Here is a 20,034-nt window from a genome sequence, read left to right as displayed (position 1 = left end):
TTCTAGCAGTGTGTTTAGGTTGGATGTGGTCCTAACAGTGTGTTTAGGTTGGATGTGGTCCTAACAGTGTGTTTAGGTTGGATGTGGTCCTAGCAGTGTGTTTAGGTTGGATGTGGTCCTAACAGTGTGTTTCGGTTGGATGTGGTCCTAACAGTGTGTTTCTGCAGCAGGTCTCCTGGTCACAGCGGTACCTACGTGTGTTTCGCCTCCAACAAACTCAACCACACCCAGGTGTTTACCTCCGAAAGCTCGCCTGTGCTCGTCAAGGTCAAAGGTCAGACAGAGCCCTCTCCTAAGACACGGTGTTTCCTGGTCAGAGACACACGTTCCTTCCTCTCCTCCTCTCCTCCTCTCCTCCTCTCCTCCTCTCCTCCTCTCCTCTCTTCCTCCTCCTCTCCTCCTCTCCTCCTCTCCTCTCCCATTCATTTAGATGAGAAGTTTGATCTCAGTCTCATCTTGTCTCTCCTCCCCTCCACTCCTCTCCCCTCTCCTCCTCTCTCCTCTCCTCCCCTCCCCTCTCCTCCCCTCCCCTCCCCTCCCCTCCCCTCCCCTCCCCTCCCCTCACTTCCCCTCCCCTCCCCTCCCCTCTCCTCCTTCCCAGCTCTGGTTTCCATCCCCGACATCTCCTTTTCTGTGGAGAAAACAGGCAATGAGACATACTCAGCCCATGTCACCTGTCAATCAAACCGGGGGGCCCCGCCCATCACCTTCTCGTTGTACAACGGGTCAGAGTTTGTAACCGCGGAGACGGCGTTGGAGGGTTTGAACGCCACGTTCGAGGTCCCGGTGGTCCTGAACCGTCATCTGGGCTGGCTGCAGTGTCAGGCTGAGAACAAGAGGAACAGAACTCGTTATAGCCGCTGGATGGCCCTGGAAGTCGGTGTGTGCGTGTATGAGAAAATGTGTGTGTGCATGCTTGTGTTGGTTTTGATAACGTGAGTGTGTACAAGTCGTCTTGACTGTTTCTGTCGTTCCTTCTTGTCTGTAAATCTACTCTTGTTCCACCTGTAAACACCTCCTCTTTATAATCCCTGACCTTCACTTCCCTACCCTCCCACACACACACCCACACACACACTCACACACTCACACACACACTCACACACACACTCACACACACACTCACGCACAAACTCACACACACATACATTCTTACACCCTCCCACACACACACTCCCACACACTCACACACACACTCACACACTCACACACACTCACTCATTCTTACACCCTCACACACACACTCACACATTCTTACACCCTCACACACACACAAACACTCACACACACTCTCACACACACACTCACACAGTCCCCGTGGGCGGTCCTGTGACGATGCGTAACGATTACGACGTGGGAGAGAACTTCGTTGTGGTGGGCTTGACGTTCTACTGCTCCGCTGCCTGCGGAACCTTCCCGCGTTACCGCTGGTTCCTCAACGGAACCGTTCTAGAGGGCATTGGGTCCTTCTACTGGGTGGTCCACCATCCCCCGGAAGGGTCCATTCTGCTGCTGTCGGTGGGGGGGTGGAGCGCCGGAACGTACCACTGTGACGTGGCGGACAGCTTCGATAACGCCACGGTTATCAGGAGCGCAGGGCGCTACGTCGATAAGGAAGGTGGGTGTGTTTCCTGCTGGAGGTCAAAGTGACACAGTCACATGACCTCTGTCTGCAGCCTCGACTCAGTTTTCATGACCTTTCTGTGACCTCTCCGTGACCTCTTCATGATCTCTGTTCACGTGATGCGTGAGAGGTTGGAATCTCGCCTGTCATCTGTTGTTTACTCCTTCCTCTTCCCCCTTGTCCTTCTCCTCCCCCTCTCTTCCCTCCTCCCCCTCTCCTCTCCTCCCTCCTCCCCCTCTCCTCCCCCTCTCCTCCTCTCTCCCCTCTCCTCCCTCCTCCCCTCTCCTCCCTCCTCCCCTCTCCTCCCCTCTCCCCTCTCCCCTCTCCTCCCTCCTCCCTCCTCCCACTCTCTCCTCTCCTCCTCCTCAGTACTGAACCACCTCCCCACCTCTATGGTGGCTGCAGTCTTTGGTTGCTTCCTCTTCCTGGTCACCTTGACAACAGCTTTCTGCTGCATTGGGCTGATGTACAGTGAGTTCACCTCTGACCTTTTGACCTTTCGACCTTTCTGTCTGAGCACTCAGGCTTACACTTAATAGGACTTATTTTCAATGATTGCCTGTTTATCTGTTTATATCTTTCCTCTCTTTCTCTCTCTGCCCCCCTTTCATGCATACCACACAAACTCTCTCTCTCTCTCTCTCTCTTTGCCCTCAATCTCTCAGGACAGGGACCGTATGGTGAGAAGTCACTGTAAGTCATCTACCTCAGTTAACTCAGTCACGATCCTCTGTGCATAACGTGGTACCCTGTCAGGAAACTCTCGTCAGTCATGTTCTGTTCAGTCATGTTCTGTTCAACAGTCTTATAGTTTCTGTCCGGCCCTTTCCAGGTTCCCCCATTTTAGCAGCCAGAACACGTAACCACAGCAAACTGAACTTAGGATGTCTCCCTCTCACTTTGTCTGTCCCTCTTTGACTCTGTTTGTCTCTCTCTCTACCTCTCTCTTATCTCTCTCTCTACCTCTCTCTACCTCTCTCTTATCTCTCTTTCTCCATCTCTCAGGTTGGATCTAGAGATGGCGGGCAAGTCTGTCTCGTACGCTTTCAATGACGAGCAGCTGGTGGGTAGGCCATTTTGTTTTTCCAGATAAGTCTCCTACACCACCAAAAAACACAAGTTTGACCCAGTCCACTTGGTTACACATTCAGTGTGTGTTGTATATTGTCAGGGTGAGGAAGATTACGAGGAAGATGAAGATGTAGTGAGAGCAGCCAAAATCAATGGTTCCGATCAGGTAGGAGTAGAATAACATATATTTATTGTCTATTTTAATCAGTGGGTGTTTGTCTCTATCATCAATCTCTCTCTCATTTTTTTGTCATCTGTTCCTGGTGTAGTCTGTCTCTCTCTTCATCTCTTCCCCTCCTTTACTCTCTGTGTTTCATTCCCCTGTCTCTCTCTGCAGGGCTCTGTCGAGTCTGTGGACGAGTGGCTCTGGATCAGTCAGCCTCTGAGACTGACGAGCCTGGAGGAGGAGGAGGTGGAGGAGGTGGAGGAGATAGAGGAGGAGGAGGAGATAGAGGAGGAGGAGGAGATAGAGGAGGAAGAGGTGGAGGCGGAGATAGAGGAGGAAGAGGTGGAGGCGGAGATAGAGGAGGAAGAGGTGGAGGCGGAGATAGAGGAGGAAGAGGTGGAGGAGGAGCAGGAGGAGATGGAGGTGGAGGAAGAGGTGGAGAGGGAGAAGGAGGGGCAGAAGGAGGAGGAGGAGGAGATGGAGGAGGAGATGGAGGAGGTGGAGGTGGAGGAGGAGGAGGAGGAGGAGGAGGAGGAGGAGATTGAAGAGGAAGACCAGAAGGAGGAACAAGAGGAGGAGGAGGAGAAAAAGGAGCAGGAGGAGGCAGAGCAGGAAGACGACCTCTGAGAGAGGAGGGTGCTGCGGTATAAAGAGATTGATACAGTTCCACAATTTTGTGATATTTGATAAAATGTCATTTCATCACAGATATGTCTATCTGATGTATTATTAGCCATATGTGGCTGTCAACAATAAATATATAATGAATTCATTTGTTTTAACGATGTTAAGTTCGATGATTTATAATAAAGACACTATAAACTTGATTTTAATTCCGAGACACGCCGGGGGGAGGAGAGTCTTTCAGAGAGCCTGCAGTGAGAACACGGGCCACAATTATAAACCAAAACAAACCAACCCAACGTGGGGACGATTTTTCTCCGAAGTGGGTGGCGCTCCTTTCACTTTCAGGAAGTACAGCAGTGAGAAAAAAAGTACTTGTTTGTTATCTGTCAACTTGGTCAAGTCACAGGGAAGTTCGCAGCCAACGGTCTTGTGACCGACTCCGCGGAACAGAGCAAACTATATTAGGGTCAAACATGGAGGAGACCGGCGCTGCGAGTGCCTACGGAGCTTCGCTTGCAGGAGGCGGATTCGACTTTCAGAAGTTTGTCCGACAACCGCAGACAATCGTTCGGTTTCTGAGTTGGGTAAGTGGGCGATACTGTTTGACTTTGTTACTTATGGACCAGATTTTGGTCGTTTAAAGGTGAGAGAGAACATCGGCGTGCGAACAGGTGACCCCTTATACAAAAGTGCACTGGAGTAAACGGGCCACTATAGAAATATATAGCGTTAGGCCTATGTGTACATGTGTAGGCTACACAGTGTAGCCAACAAACTCTGCAATTTGTACATTTATTATATAAGCATAGCCTAGGCTAGAACTTAGAACGTTGGAGATCCGATATAAAGTTAACAGCCTTTGTGTTGTTGTTGACAGTTGAGGTCCGACTGGAGGGTTAGGTTTCTGGAACAGCTGGTGTCATGACACAGCACCGCACAGCAGCTGGCGCTAGTAGTGGGCATACGCGTGGGGACAACAACCGCGTGCACTGTCGCAACGGCGGTGGCTTAGTCATAGACCACGACACGCTCTTGAACTAGACTAGGCCTAATGATAAGCATGATTTACATTAGTCAGGCGTGGACTAAAATGTGCCATTCACACACTCACAAATCCACGGATGCCCGTCAAGTATGGAGATGGGAGGATGTACGTTTTTTTTTTCTCTTCTTCAGATTCTGACCTGAAGCTAAATAAACAACGTTATCTACACCAATGGGTCCGTATACAAGCTACACACCTACGATAAGCCACAGATCACGGACTATAAGTTAAAGTCCCCCACCCCTAAAGTACTATATAGTCCCTTCAAACCGACAATGTCTCAGTGCAGTCGTAGGACAAAGGGCATCGTTGGCTGAGCCCTATCTTTGCTCTGCACCATAACGCAGACTGGGATTGTTCTTTAATCTGTGGCCATGTTGCAATGTGATCTGATCAATGAGGAGGTGGAAAGATGAAGGGTAAGAACGGGACTTTCCATGCAAATGACTAGTCTTGTTTAAGATCCCCTTTATTTGGTTTGGTCTAATTGTGTAGAAGTATCAACTCTGTGTGTGTGAGTGTGTGTGTGTGTGTGTGTGTGTGTGTGTGTGTGTGTGAGTGAGAGAGGAAGCTCTTGTCCTGGTCACCTGTCACTAGGCAGACCAACGCTGCCGATTTACTTTTCGTACTGTTGGTGTTTTCCTACGATGTAAATTCCAACTTGAGGTGTCGACACACACCTACGGTATTTCCCTCGTCACCTATCCATGTTCAGCTAGCACATCCATGTTCAGCTAGCACATCCAGGTTCAGCTAGCACATCCAGGTTCAGCTAGCACATCCATGTTCAGCTAGCACATCCATGTTCAGCTAGCACATCCATGTTCAGCTAGCACATCCATGTTCAGCTAGCACAGCCTGCTTGGTCATTGTCATCAGCAGGGAAGGGGTTGTGTGTGTGTGTGTGTGTTTGTGTAAGCCAGGGTAATACGCCTGCCTAGTGTAACAGCAGGTAAATATGACAGGAGAGGACAGAATGTGCCATCTGCTGACAAGAGCCCCTGCTCTCCCCCCCCCCTTCCTCCCTCCCCTCTTCCCCCCCCCCCCCCCCTCCCCTTTTCCTCCACTGTTGGCGCCCGTGACGGTGGCAGTGCACCGTAAACAGGGGCTGGTGGGGAGGTAAGATGATCCCCCACCCTTGCCCCCTCAAACACACACACACACACAGCGTTGTGGTGTGACATGGCGCAGGGTGAAGCCCTCCTGTGTTGGGTCATTATCAGCTTGTTCCTCTGTCCCCACACAGTCCTCCTCACACTGCCAGACTGTCGCTGGATTTACCCCTCTTTGTTAAAACATCGACCCTGTACAATACGTCTCTGTTTCTCGCTCTCTCCCATTATCATACAGACACACACGCACACACACGCACACACACACAAACACACAACTCTCGAACTCACTTCTCTGAGAGAATATTTGTGGTTTGGAACTCCCCTGATATTTTCTCTTACTCTAGCTCTCTCTCTTTTTCCCCTCTCTCTCTCTCATTGTTTCTCTTTCTCTCTCTTTGTGCCCGGTGGCATTGGTGGTCACATGACTAAGAGGGTGGTCACATGACACACCACCCTAATGACAGTGCAGACCAGAACACAGGGCAGATACCGGTGACTCCATGGCTAAATGCCAACTCCGCCTCCACTCATCCTCTCTGCTGTGGATTAGCTGGCCTGCATCACACAGTACCGCCAATCTGCTCAATTACTTCATCTGTGCTTGATTGAGCATGCCTGGTACAGAGGATCTGAATGGAACAGAAGCCCCGCCCTTCAGCCTCACAAGGGAGGATGTGGATGAGGGCGTTTCCCTCTCTTTCATTCACTTTTCTGCACTCTCTCTCTGTCTCTCTCTCTTCTAGATCTTTTCCATCGTGGTGTTCGCCACCGTGACGGCGGAAGGATACGTCAACTCCCACCTGAGCGCCGACACAAAGTGCATCTTCAACCAGAACGACTCTGCGTGTCACTACGCCGTGGGCATCGGGGTCATCGCCTTCATGGCCTGCGTGGGTTTCGCCATGGTGGACGCGTACCTGCCTCTGATGAGCAGCGCCCAGGAGAGGAAGTACTCCGTCATGGCCGACCTGGCCTTCTCAGGTCAGGTGTCAGGGGTTGTATCGGGGTCAGGGGTCGTAGCAGGGTCATGGGTCATCATGCTCGTTGTTGCGGCCGACCGACCCTTCTTAGGCCAGGGGTCAGGGGTCACATCGCTGATGGGGAGATGTCATATTCATTGTTATGGCTGACCTGGACTTGTCAGGTCAGGGGTCAGAGTAGGGTTATGGGATGTCATATTATTCATGGTAGTCATTGGTAACCTTAATTCAGAGTGATGAGGGAGAAGGAACAACAGCTTGTTAAAGTGTTGACCAGACCCATTTTCTGCAGTAACTGTTTTTTCAAAACAAATTCTTCCCACTTTGTGTGTGTGTTGTTTTAGGGGCGTGGACCTTCCTGTGGTTTGTGTGTTTCTGCCTGCTGGCGAGCCAATGGGGTCGCACAAATAATATTGGTGGAATCCCCCAGGATGCGGCCCGCGCCACCATAGCCTTCTCCTTCTTCTCTATCGCCACCTGGGTGAGGAGGACTGCCATCACACCTGTCACAGCACACCTGCATCACCTCACAGCACACCTGCATCACCTCACAGCACACCTGTATCACCTCACAGCACACCTGTATCACCTCACAGCACCTGCATCACCTCACAGCACACCTGTATCACCTCTCAGCACACCTGCATCACCTCACAGCACACCTGCATCACCTCACAGCACACCTGTATCACCTCTCAGCACACCTGCATCACCTCACAGCACACCTGTATCACCTCACAGCACCTGTATCACCTCTCAGCACACCTGCATCACCTCTCAGCACACCTGCATCACCTCACAGCACACCTGTATCACCTCACAGCACCTGTATCACCTCTCAGCACACCTGCATCACCTCACAGCACACCTGTATCACCTCACAGCACACCTGCATCACCTCACAGCACCTGCATCACCTCACAGCACACCTGCATCACCTCACAGCACACCTGTATCACCTACCACGCAAACTGCCTTCATATACTTGTGTTTAACGGTTAGCATTCTATCTATAACTGTACATCCATCTACAGCTCCCTGTTCCAAACCTGTCAGTCCAGGAAGTATGTTGATTGATTGATTTTCTGATTGATTGATCGGCGTCTCCTCTTCATTGTTGCCCGCAGGCGATCCTGACCTACTTTGCTCTGGGTCGGTACCGCCAGGGCGTGGACACCCTCGCCCAGAACTACGCCAACGCCCCCCCGGACCAGATCACCCCCTACCCCCCCACCTACGCCCCCACCACCTACGCCCCCACCACCTACGACCCCAGCACCTACGACCCTTCCTCCTACCCGCCCAGCACCTACGTCCCCACCACCTACTCCGCTTACCCCACCAGCGGCCCGGACGACTACCAGAAGCCCCCCTTCGCCCCCCAGAGCCAGCCCCAGGGAGACATGGGGTACCAGCCCCCGAACTACTGAGCCTTGTCGGGGGGGAGAGAGGGGGTGGAGAGGGGGTGGAGAGGGGTGGAGCACAGAAGGAGCCCCAGGGTTTTGCGGTAACGACGCGAATCATACCTGATTGTAAGGTGATTGGATGGATGAAAGCGAGCAGCGTTCTATTGGGACGATCACTAGTCTTTGATTATCTGATCAGGGATTTCTCAAAAGTAAGAGAGAGAGGGGGATGGAGGCGTTTGAGTAGGGCAGGGGGAGGGGCTAGGGGAATGTTTGGTTATATGTTGGTGGTGATCAGAGGTCACATGGGTGGGACAATGAAGATCAGCCAATGAAAATGCTCTGGGAAGTGTTCTATACCTTTTTCTTTTCTGTGTTCAGAACTCAGAAGCCAATACCTGCATTCCGGAAGAGGAATGCGTATCTGTACATATGCCAACCGCTATTTTTTTGAATTTTGAATGGCTGTGTGTGTGTTTTATTTTTATTTTTTTAAGGTTGTTTTTTTATTTTGGTTTAATTTTTTGGGCACTTCTGTAGACAACTTACAAGCACAATATTTGATTAAATGTCCCAAAAATATGTTTATTTAATTAGATTTCACCAAATCACTTTAGTGGGAAACTACTGAATGCAATTGGGAAAATACCAACTGCACAATTAAACCCAATGTGTCTCTTTTACCCTGTGACACCTGCCAGGCTGTTTGTCCCTCATCAGCAGCCGTAGTTACCATAAAGACTGTGTTGTTGTATGTAAACAACTCGCTCTGTCAGATGCTCTGAAAGCCAGACTCAACCACACGGTTGACACGGAAACAAACTGACAGTTGAAGAGGGGAGGCCTAGTCTGTCTTAGTTTGAATACTGAGAATCAAACACCATTTGCCTTGAATGAGGTAACATCTGATCTAGCGTAACTGAATAGGTAAAAGCATTCTGTCTTCCTCCCAGCTCAGGAGAATCCCGTTGTGTTAGATCAGTTGTTATTTCTGTCGAGGAAGAGTGGAAGGAAGGTTGTGTTTTTCTAAGACTTTCAAATGGGACACAACAGAAGAGCCTCGCTTGAACTCCGCAGGAAACAGCTTAACCTTGTTGTGACTGTGGTTAAACCCTCCAGCAGCTACGACAGCCTGGGTCCTAGAGCCCACCAGTTTACTCTTCCCCCAGACAAAAACAACTAGTAACTGGGGGGGGGGGGGAAACATTTAATTCAGTCACTTTGAAGTCATGACTTTCCTGGGTTAGTAGAGGTGTAGTTTGATGGCCAGGTCAGACCGGAGAATATGACATCGATGCTCTAACCAAGCTGCTGAAACAGTTCATGACTGAGTCTTTTGGTGCGTGGCCCCTCGCGTCTGTGTGTGAATGTTGTGTGGGAGAAAAAGAAAGACGCATTCACACACACGAAGAAACACCCCTCCCTGGCGCGTGTGTGACCGCGTGCCTTTTCTGTTCAGCATAATGCTGTGTAGCTTTGTTGCAGCTGAAACAGTAGGGGTACAACACAATACTGGTATTTATATATGTATGGAGCTTCCCGAGTTGTGCGAAGGGGGCTTCCATTCGTTAACACACACACACCTTTGTTATAACTGTGGCTGGTGGTTTGGAATGTAAGCGCTGAGGGAAAAGTCCCCTGTCTTACAGAATGAGGAACTGGCCTGAAACTTGATTGTGTCTAAAGTGAATCCAAGCTTTGTGGCTTTATCTGCTGTACAAGGAAGATGTATTTTTGCTTTTCTGAAATCTGTGTAAACTGTAAACCTGTGTTTCACTGTTAACTACTGTACTTTTCTCAGAGACTCACAATTTTATTAAATCTTACACACACACACACAAACTCACAATTGTATTAAATCTTACACACACACATACTCACAATTGTATTGAATCTTACACACACACACACACACAAACTCACAATTGTATTGAATCTTACACACACGGCACACACACAGTCCTATACTACGAAGGACTGGTGTTAGCATTGGTCCTTTCACAAACTGCAGTAAAGAATGGTATCCACAGTATGTATACGCAGGTGTTAACGCTCAGTGATGAACAGACGGATTAAATACTCTTTTCAACTAAATCTCTTCAGGTTCTTCTTTCAAAACGCTCTTTTCGTGTAGTTATTAGCCATGCGATCTGGGAAAATGAAAGACGTGATTTTCTGAAGCATATGAACATGTATTGATCCACAGTGTGCATTTTATTTTTCATGCTATATTTTTTGTTACATGATGTGGTTATTTAAAAGTCTACAATTTCCTGTCTGATAAAATATGGTTTGACCTGACTGCTAGTTAAAAATTTAAAAAAGTATCTGTATAATTAATAGTATTTGTTCGTTACCATTGTCTTGCCAAACATCGTCCTTTGTGTAGCAAAATCCGAAAAAAGAGAAATCACAGGGAACCTAATCCAGTTAAACTTGATTGGCTAGTAATCTGTTCTGCTGTGACATGACTGTTTTGTTAAGGTTGTCGAGGGTGATACCAGTATGTGATGACAGTCGCCTTGCCTGTTTGCCTTCAGACACCTTACAGCTACCGGAACGTCTATGAATGTTCAGTTTGAACGTATAAAACTGTGTCTAGTTCTGTCAGAATAAAATGGTCTATCATCTGTAGAACTCGGGGTTCATTCCAATTCTGGTCCCACAGTTCTAGAACACCATATAAGATTACAGGAAAAAACATGAATGTAGTGTTGCCATGCCAACCCCGATTGACAGGCAGTTTGACAGTGTTCCGCAGAGCCAAGATACTTTCAGGCTCCTGGTTATTTTGGGTGTGCGGGCAGCTGGGTGTAGTGTTACACTGCCAGGTTGAACCCAGTCCAGACAGTGGCATAAATGCCACAGATAGAACTATAGAATGCAGAATATTCCGGAAACAGGAAAGATGCTGTCTACAGGCAGGTTAACATGTGCACACACACACACATCATAATAATACAAAGTCTTCTAATAACTTATTTAAAAACTTCCATTTGGCAACATGTACAATGGGATGACAACTGAATCAAATTCATCAAGTGCAACAGTTCTGAATTCTATGTAACAAAGTAAGAGGAACAGGACACATGAATATTAATTAAAGGTTTCCCCTTCTGTACATACAGTACCATCACAGCTCAGTTCTGGGTAGAAAATATGAATTCCTTCATTTCTCCCTTTACAACCATTATAGTTGGCTGTGATAAAAAATAAAACGTCTACTGTGACTGTCCATGTCCAAGTGCGTACACGCCCGTAACATCAGGGGTTCGTACTGAGCGCGCTCAGAGGTAGAGCTGTGCTAGGATCTTCCTGGGGGCGGAGCTAGCGTCCAGCTGCTTGGCGGTGAGGTGTGGCGGCGTCTCGTCCCTGTGGGGGGTGCTGTTCTCTCTCCCCATCAGGCCGCCGTAGCACTTCCTGCACACCGCGTGGTACTTGTCGGCTCCACCAATCACCTCCACCTGGGGGCGGAGCAAACACAGGAAGTGAGAAACTTTTTTGGGGGGGGATCCATGCAGATTATGGGGTAATAAGAGGATTTTGTGAGACGAGGAAAAGGGAGAAGGTGGGATGATGCAGTGTTTCCTGTAAATGTGGATTTTCTGCAAAGATTTTAATGAACCCCCCCCTCCTCTCTCTCCTCACCTCCTTCTCCGCCCCCAGTCTCTTGGTGTAGGCCGCCTCCGTGAAGCACTGCATGCACACGGCGTTCAGCTTCACCACACTCTCCGCCAGCGGAACCAGGTTCAGGATGTTGCCAAACGCCTAAACACACACACACACACACACACACACACACACACACACACACACACACACACACACACACACACACACACAATAGGTTAGGAATGAGGGAGCAGCTGTATTTACATTTATTTGAGGGGAGGCAGCCAAAGGGAAGCTGACCATCTCTCACACACACCTTTCTCTGGAAGGTTCCGTCCAGGGCTGCCACGATGACGGTCTTCCCCTTGTTTGCCATCTCCTCACAGAACTCCACCGTGTCAGGGAACTACGGGACACCAGAGAGGACATTTAGCAGTAATTCACTATTAAAAAAGGTGTATGCCAACCAACCGTCCTTCAACATCACCTGAGCGACAGTTAAGTCAACTTACAAACTGGCCCTCGTCTATTCCGATGACGCAGGCCTTCAGCGCGAGAGACCGCACATCTCCCAGTTGATTGGCTGGAACGGCCTCCATAGTGTTTCTGTGGAGAGAGAAAAAAAAAAAACGGTTTAGTGCTCAACTCGTCCATCCTTCCATCCACTCTTTCTGACTGCCGAAAACCATCGTGATATAATAATAAATAAAATACCTATGATTTCATAAAATCCAGTGTACTATATTTAGCTGAGGATGTATGGGGAGTCAGGTGGCTGAGTGGTGAGGGAATTGGGCTAGTAATCCGAAGGTTGCCAGTTCGATTCCCAGCCGTGCAAAATGACGTTGTGTCCTTGGGAAAGGCACTTCACCCTACTTGCCTCGGGGGGAATGTCCCTGTACTTACGGTAAATCGCTCTGGATAAGAGCGTCTGCTAAATGTAAATGTAAGGTTTTATATAAGTTAATTGTAGCAGACGCTTTAAAGCGGCACAGCACACACAGTCCCTGCATGTAGTCCTATTCCAATCTCTAACTTAATCGCGTAATTTATATCATGCAGGATGAGAATATGGATTCAGATTATATTTGTCCTTACTGGTCGTGGGTGGCCACTCCCTTTTCGGAGTAGCGAGTGTCTTTGGCATACTTGATCACAAGGCAGTTGTACTGGGCTACCTGGAAGCGGCGTACTCGTCTCATCAACTCCGTGCTGTGGAAAGCGATTGTCCGTTAACTGTGATGTTCATATACAAGCAAATAATCCGTTTAAAAAGACGGCGAACTGTAAACTACTGCTTGTAGTCATATTAGTAAATTAGCTAGCTGTCACGGGAGTAGTATTGTACTGTAGCATACACAAAGTGAATAGCTCGCTAGCTTGTTTCACGTCTTATTTGGCGGGATATACAGTAGGTCTACACCAGGTTGTTTTTGTCACACACAATCTGACAACTTTATTTCGGCGGTAATAACTCTTAAGGTCTACACACCTTTTGCCTGAAAACATTGGCCCGAAGATGACCTGTAAAAACATTTGCGTTCAAAGATCAATTGCGTTGTTATGATTCAGTTAAACTGCAATGTTATTTGTTGACTAAACAATGGAGTTCAAAAACGTAATTGTTTCAATGCATTGATAAAACAGTTGTGTTTGTGACTAAACTATTGTGGAAAAATATGAATTAATTGATTACGGATATCTTTTACTGTCCATTCAAGTCAACATTAACCCACCTGGATTTGTCCTCGTGCTTTCCTCGGGGAATGTGGCAGAATTCTTGGAACGTTCAAGCAATCCATCTTTAGGTATTTAAAGTGTTGTTTTTAAAAATGATCTTAAAAAGTATATCTTGACAAGTTTTGCAAAATATCTAGTAGCTGTTTGAATTTATTCGGAGCTAAATCCAAGTTGAATGTCCCGCGTCTAAACTACTACCGGTTGGTTTTATACAGAACCGGGGCATCCAATGAGCTTGGAAAACGTCACAAAAACAACCAATGAGAGTATAGGTAAATTTGACGTCTCCAAAACCGGCTGTGCCCAAACCCAGCAACAATGTCCTTTAGGCGGGAGACAGATGTTTCAATGTATTGTGTATTGGGTTTTTTTCGAAGCTTTTTAATGTGTCATAATATTTCTGAAAATGTAGAAGTTGTAGTGTGTTGTTTAACTGGCTTATCAAATAAACGGAAGGCCAAAACAGCGCAATATCAGGGTTCGTTTTTGTATTAAAAATAATTATGTTGGTTTATTTTTACAACAGATATTGAACATCATGAATTCAGCAAAGTATGTTATTCCAACCGTTATCGGGCACTTGACAAATTATTAACAGAATCTGCGTCGATTATATTCCCTGCAAGTGAGGGAAAATACGGGGTTTGGAGACTTGCGTCAACACGCTACAGCCAGACTCCACTCTTATTGGTTGATACTAATGTAAACTCCAAAGGTTCCGCACACTTCAGAGGGTCTTCTTTGTCACAAGAGTTGTCCAGTATTTTCGGTTTTTATGTTTGATTTAAAGCTTGAAAATGACTAATTGGAAGTATATGAAGAAAGATGTAAGTAAAAATGACTAAATGTAAATGTAAGTTTTGTCAGTTTTAGCAGTTGAAACACTTATCAAAGTGTGTGTCAAAATGATATACTTTAATACATAATTTCATAATGTCAGCACAGTGTCCACATTTACCCTTACTATTGTGCATGGAGTGAAAGGTTATTAGTCTTATATCGTGACATCACCAACGGTCATTTGGCTTAAATATTTAGAAAAACCTACCAATTGAGTGACACTTTGTAACACACCTGTTGTTTCCCTATTATTAGGATGTCTGCCATAAGAGGGCGCTATTCGTCATTGGACCGATAATGACGTGACACAGCATTGATCATGCCTAACCAGCCTGTGCACCGGTTTGCATGGCCGCTCGACTGACAATCAAAACCATTTTTTTTGCCGTTTGACAGGAACTCGAGAAACAGTTCTCGCCAAGTCAGTGGTCGCACAGAATGTCGGCGGACGACGTAATCAAAGCCCACGTAACGGCGCTGAAAGCAGGTCAGTCCACGATCCACAAGATTAGTGTACTGACTTAACGTCAATGATTACGTTAACGTAAATAATTACGTTAGAAATGAATGAAACCCCCGAGAGATCGGATTGTTTGGATCTTTGCCCGCTGTTAGAGATGGGTGTTGTCCAGTTATTGGTGCATCACAAACCGGTGACATGAGAGTGGTATTTTGTGATTTGTGTGTTTGTGTTCTCAGGCTTATGTGCGTGTGTTAGGTGCTCTTTCGGTTGTTGAATGTTGTGTTTACTATAGTTGGCACGATCTCTTACATTTTACATTACATTTGATTAATTTAGCAGACACATGTATCTCCAGTTAGGAACGTGATGTCTATGTTGTGTATGTGTTAACCACTACGTGTGTGTGTGTGTGTGTGTGTGTGTGTGTGTGTAGGTACAGAGCGAGCCAGGGGTCTAGCCCAGACTCTGCTCAACGTTCCCTATGGCGATGGAGACGGAGAGAAGCTGGACGTCTACGTACCCAGCACCTGCTCCCTAGGTGTGTGTGTGTGTGTGTGCACAGAGATCAAAGAGACCCTACAGGAATACCTCCTTGGTTTCCCCATAACCCTTTATAACATGCTCACCATAACTCTCGCTTCCCCCTCTCTCCCCCCTCCCCTCTCTCTCTCTCCTGCAGGCGTTCCCCTGGTTATCTACCTCCATGGCGGCTACTGGCAGTTCCTCAGGTGCCCTTCTCTCTCCATGGTCCCTGTGTAGCCTGGTCTGGAGTCAGGCTTCAGTGGTCCCTGTGTAGCCTGGTCTGGAGTCAGGCTTCAGTGGTCCCTGTGTAGCCTGGTCTGGAGTCAGGCTTCAGTGGTCCCTGTGTAGCCTGGTCTGGAGTCAGGCTTCAGTGGTCACTATGTGGCCTGGTCTGGAGTCAGGCTTCAGTGGTCACTGTGTAGCCTGGTCTGGAGTCAGGCTTCAGTGGTCCCTGTGTAGCCTGGTCTGGAGTCAGGCTTCAGTGGTCCCTGTGTAGCCTGGTCTGGAATCAGGCTTCAGTGGTCACTGTGTGGCCTGGTCTGGAGTCAGGCTTCAGTGGTCACTGTGTGGCCTGGTCTGGAGTCAGGCTTCAGTGGTCACTGTGTAGCCTGGTCTGGAGTCAGGCTTCAGTGGTCACTGTGTGGCCTGGTCTGGAGTCAGTGTAGCAAGAATTCAGACAGGACTCAAATAAACAACTTTAGTTTGTTTATTTGTCCGTTTATTATACGTTTGTGTGACTCCACTTCCTGACAGCAAAGAGGAGTCTGGATTTATGGCCGTCCCATTGGTCGGCAAGGGCGTGGTCGTGGTCGCCGTGGGTTACGACATCGCTCCAAAAGGTACAACACAACGCGGTGTGGCGCAGACTGACAATGTCAAACAACTGATTGGTGGAGGGGGTTACCAGCCAAACGACCAGCTCAAGAAACAAGCAGACCACCCGTTCACCTCCCCCTTTCTCTCTCTCTCTCTCTCTCTCTCTGTCTCTCTCTCTCTCTCTCTCTCTGTCTCTCTCTCTCTCTCTCTCTCCTCTGTGTTGTGCTGCAGGGAACATGGATCTGATGGTGTCTCAGGTGCGGAGGAGTGTGGTGTCGGTCATTCAGCAGTACTCACATATCAGGTCCACACTCACGTCATGTCTGTCTCTCTATCTGTCTTAGACATCTACTGTATTATGCTTCATTAGTATACACATGTGTAATGACCCTTTATACGAGCTGTCTCTGGTCTTATATGGTTACACCTGTGATTTACCTGTGTGTCTGTGGGTCCGTGCAGCGGTCTGTACCTGTGTGGCCACTCGGCGGGGGCCCACCTGGCTGCCATGGTCCTGTCCACTGATTGGTCCCAGTACAGTGTCAGGCCCCAGATCAAAGGTGAGAGGTCAAAGGTGGGAGTCAGGTGGCTGAGCGGTTAAGAAATCGGGCTAGTAATCTGAAGGTTGCCAGTTCGATTCCCGGCCGTGCAAAATGACGTTGTGTCCTTGGGCAAGGCACTTCACCCTACTTGCCTCGGGGGAATGTCCCTGTACTTACTGTAAGTCGCTCTGGATAAGAGCGTCTGCTAAATGTCTAAATGTAAATGTAAAATGGAGCAGCACAATACTGTAAGAGGCCTGTAGTTCATAATGATTTGATTCTCTCTCTCTTTCCCTCTCCCCCTCCCCCACTCCCTCCCCTGTGTTGTTCTTTCCCTCTCCCCCGTCTCTCTCAGGGGCGTTCCTGGTCAGTGGGATATACGACCTCCTGCCCATCCTGTCCACCTACGTCAACGAGCCTCTGAAAATGACAGAGTACGACCGACACACGTACCGCTCTACAGCTGTGTGTGTGTGTGAGGAAAAAGCGGGAGAGAAAGAGAGAGAAAATGAGAGATTGTCCATCAGTAGCTCCCCCAGTGCCAGTCAGTGACCCCCCTCCCCCTCTCCGCTATCAGGGAGGTTGCCGTCAGAAACAGCCCCAGCCAGCTGGTGGCCCAGCTCAAAGCCGCCTCCTCCGACTGCGACATTGTGGTTGCCGTGGCGCAGAACGACTCACCGGAGTTCCGGAAGCAGTCGGAGGACTACTTCCAGGTCAGCCCTGAACACTGACAACCTTCCGTTCAGCTTCCTTCCTCTCTCTGTTCCTCTTTCTCTCTCTCTCTCTCTCTCTCTCTCTCTCTCTCTCTCTCTCTCTCTCTCTCTCTCTCTCTCTCTCTCTGTCTCTGTCTCTGTCTCTGTCTCTGTTTCTCTCTCTCTCTCTCTCTGTTCCTCTGTTCCTCTCTCTCTCTCTCTCTCTCTCTCTCTGTTCCTCTCTCTCCCTGTTCTCCCTCCCTTTTGGCCTATTTCCTTCTTTTCTTTCTCTCCAACTGTTTTCCCTTCCTCTCTTTCTGTTTCTTTCTCCAAGTATGTCTTTGAACTGTGCACTCCTGGTCGTGAATTTACACAGCTGTACTTTCCGTAGGCAGTATTTGTGTGTCGCTTTGGATAAAAGTGTCGTTGAAGTGGATACCATTTATATTTACATTTACATGTAGTCATTTAGCAGACGCTCTTATCCAGAGCGACTTACAGTAAGTACAGGGACATTCCCCCCATATTTGATCCCCCCACCTGCAGGCGTTGCAGTCGTCAGGGCTGAAGGTGACTCTAGAGGACGTTCCAAACACCGACCACTTCAACATCATCGAACAGCTGGTGGACGGAGAGTACCACCTCACACAGGTACACACACACACACAGGTGTACACACACACACACACACACACACACACACACACACACACACACAGGTACATACACAAAGGTACACACACACACACACAGGTACATAAGATAAGAGATAAGATAAGATAATCCTTTATTTGTCCTGCAGTGGGGAAATTGCAGTTTGCAACAGCAGCAGGGTAAAGAACAGCACTCAGAGTACAATTAAATATAGAAAAATATAAAATATACGAGATACAGGGAGTTATATAAAATATGAAGATGAGGATATAAGGGTATAAAATAAAAAATCATATAATAATACATAAAGTAAGTGAGAGTTAAGTGTGAGTTAATTGTGGTGGCTGCCACTATGAATAAGTAATGAGTGACATAAAGCCAAGTTATTGCATGTAAGAAAAAATACACACAGCTACACACACAAGCTGACCTAGTCAGTGCATGTCTTCCTTCTTCTGCAGCTCCTGTTGAAGGCCGTGGGTAAGGGCTGAGGAAGAGGAGGAGAAGTGACGAAGCCTTCCTGTCTGCTGCCACACACACACACTCACACTCTAGGGGGCGCTAGTGATCAGTAATATTCGTTAGGCCATCTAGATGAACTCAGACGAGTTTACGTTCAGGGTCGAACACAGATTCAAGCAACTCTAGGATCTATTCGATCTTGAAAGTAACCTCAAGTGACACTGCATGTTTTTAATCTTAATCTAGGTGTAGGCAGAGTTATGTGTGACTGGGCGACCTGATCTTAGAGCCCCCCCCCCCCTCCCTCTCCGTTACTATGGAGATGACAGTGACATCACTGATACTGTATTTTTCACCAGCTGGCCTACTGTTGTTGCGTATCACCTCATTCACTCACTCACTCATTCACTCACACCTTCAAGCAATCATACATTCACTTACTCATACACACCCTGAATGCTTCACTCTTTTATCACACTCACTCACTAACTCAGTCAGTAGAAGGGCTGTGAAGTCTGATCCCAGTTCAGCTGATAAGCCACAAAGAAATAGCAACACAGCACAGTGCTTTATTATGACTAACCAGTTAACCAGTCATTTCACTGGTTAACCATTCACTATGCACAATACTGTCTCGTTGTTGGACTCCCATTGGCTGTTGTGGTGTTCTATAAGTTGTTGTTGTTCCATTGTTACATCATTTCCTGTATGTTGGTTTTCCAAAATTCCAAACCTCCCTGAACCATTGACTGTGAATCCCATAGATATATATAAAGGACTTTATATATATCTATGGTGAATCCTACCTGCAGTTGTTATGAACTTGTTTTTAACTTGCTATAACACCTTTACATTAGTGTACAGGGATGACCACTTATATCAAGGGTTACCTGCCACATCACAATCAGTATATTAATGTAGCAGTGTGCTATAATTGCTATAAGTGGCATGCATGATATTATTGAAAAACAACACTATTTGAAAATATATGATAAAATATAGGCCCACTGTATTTTTGCACTTTTTAGCTCTATTGGAACAATATATATATATTTTAAGCAGGTTCATTTGTTTAGTCAGACTGAGTCTAATTAGCTTTGCACACAGTTATCTTTGTGGGTTTTGATGTTGAGCATGTATTGTTTACGTAATTGTTTACATTAGGCTACTGTTTACGTGAACAGTTTTACTAGTCATACTTGCTGTTGCGAAGAATTATGAATTAAGAAATTCACAATAAACATCTCTATCTTATTTGACATGCTTTATCAATTCAGACACTTTGGTAGCATGGCAATATCCGATGGGCACACGTATTCCAATAGAGGGTTTTAATAGCTCGTTTTTACGTAGGTTAATAAATAATAGTATCATTGTTAGGACACACGAGAGCGCTCCAGTAACCACCCACAGAAGAACGCCGATCTCTGGTCAAGACCGCGCCACCAACTGACGTTCTAGTGAGAACACGGTGTTCGTTGCTTGGTGTTCGAGTCTCAAGTTACCGGAGAAGGTCTGAGCCAAAGTCTCGTTCGCCACAACTGTGTGTTGCCGAATATGTGGAATTGGCCACATACACGTTACGACTTTGAGAACTAAACCGAACAGATTTGACCAATCAGCGAACTCGTTTGCATGAGCGGCCAGAGCGGTATGC

At 47.4% G+C, this 20,034-nt stretch overlaps 4 protein-coding genes across 6 annotated transcripts in view; 3 read left to right on the top strand and 1 right to left on the bottom strand.

Moving 5' to 3' along the window:
* si:dkey-93h22.7 (uncharacterized) overlaps positions 1–3,676 on the top strand; it is a 9,053-nt gene extending 5,377 nt beyond the window's left edge. Inside the window, 8 exon segments of the mRNA XM_067258929.1 lie at positions 168–274; positions 602–880; positions 1,313–1,618; positions 1,994–2,095; positions 2,290–2,317; positions 2,630–2,687; positions 2,796–2,861; positions 3,033–3,676. Coding sequence (XP_067115030.1) covers positions 168–274; positions 602–880; positions 1,313–1,618; positions 1,994–2,095; positions 2,290–2,317; positions 2,630–2,687; positions 2,796–2,861; positions 3,033–3,488 — 1,402 coding nt within the window. The 3' untranslated portion in view covers positions 3,489–3,676.
* A 137-nt stretch (positions 3,677–3,813) lies between these two features.
* syngr2b (synaptogyrin 2b) lies at positions 3,814–10,128 on the top strand. 2 transcript variants are annotated; one of them, XR_010879279.1, is made up of 5 exons: positions 3,814–4,072; positions 6,392–6,629; positions 6,973–7,109; positions 7,756–8,650; positions 8,811–10,128. XR_010879279.1 is itself a non-coding variant. In XM_067259156.1 (4 exons), exons 1-4 carry the CDS (start codon positions 3,962–3,964, stop codon positions 8,056–8,058), a joined length of 789 nt encoding a protein of 262 aa, XP_067115257.1. In that variant the 5' UTR covers positions 3,814–3,961; the 3' UTR covers positions 8,059–10,128. The 2 variants fall into 2 exon arrangements, 1 of the variants encoding a protein (XP_067115257.1); XM_067259156.1 differs by having other exon boundaries at positions 7,756–10,128.
* On the bottom strand, positions 9,933–13,507 carry tk1 (thymidine kinase 1, soluble). Its single transcript, XM_067259158.1, has 7 exons — positions 13,383–13,507; positions 13,139–13,170; positions 12,745–12,858; positions 12,159–12,252; positions 11,963–12,052; positions 11,683–11,802; positions 9,933–11,498 (listed from the first exon to the last, which is right to left on the bottom strand). Exons 1-7 carry the CDS (start codon positions 13,446–13,448, stop codon positions 11,322–11,324), a joined length of 693 nt encoding a protein of 230 aa, XP_067115259.1. The 5' UTR covers positions 13,449–13,507; the 3' UTR covers positions 9,933–11,321.
* Positions 13,508–14,106: 599 nt separating this feature from the next.
* Positions 14,107–19,613, top strand: afmid (arylformamidase). 2 transcript variants are annotated; one of them, XR_010879304.1, is made up of 11 exons: positions 14,107–14,213; positions 14,623–14,713; positions 15,123–15,227; positions 15,369–15,417; positions 15,965–16,050; positions 16,259–16,331; positions 16,490–16,587; positions 16,925–17,044; positions 17,147–17,282; positions 17,808–17,912; positions 18,377–18,409. XR_010879304.1 is itself a non-coding variant. In XM_067259702.1 (11 exons), the coding sequence occupies exons 1-11, from the start codon at positions 14,184–14,186 to the stop codon at positions 18,404–18,406; spliced, it is 882 nt and encodes a 293-aa protein (XP_067115803.1). In that variant the 5' UTR covers positions 14,107–14,183; the 3' UTR covers positions 18,407–19,613. The 2 variants fall into 2 exon arrangements, 1 of the variants encoding a protein (XP_067115803.1); XM_067259702.1 differs by having other exon boundaries at positions 16,925–17,003; positions 18,377–19,613.
* The last annotated feature ends 421 nt before the right edge of the window (positions 19,614–20,034 follow it).

This window comes from Osmerus mordax, chromosome 21 (genome assembly GCF_038355195.1).
Source record: "Osmerus mordax isolate fOsmMor3 chromosome 21, fOsmMor3.pri, whole genome shotgun sequence".
Lineage (NCBI taxonomy): Eukaryota > Metazoa > Chordata > Actinopteri > Osmeriformes > Osmeridae > Osmerus > Osmerus mordax.
This window is presented reverse-complemented; position numbering and strand designations above follow the sequence as displayed.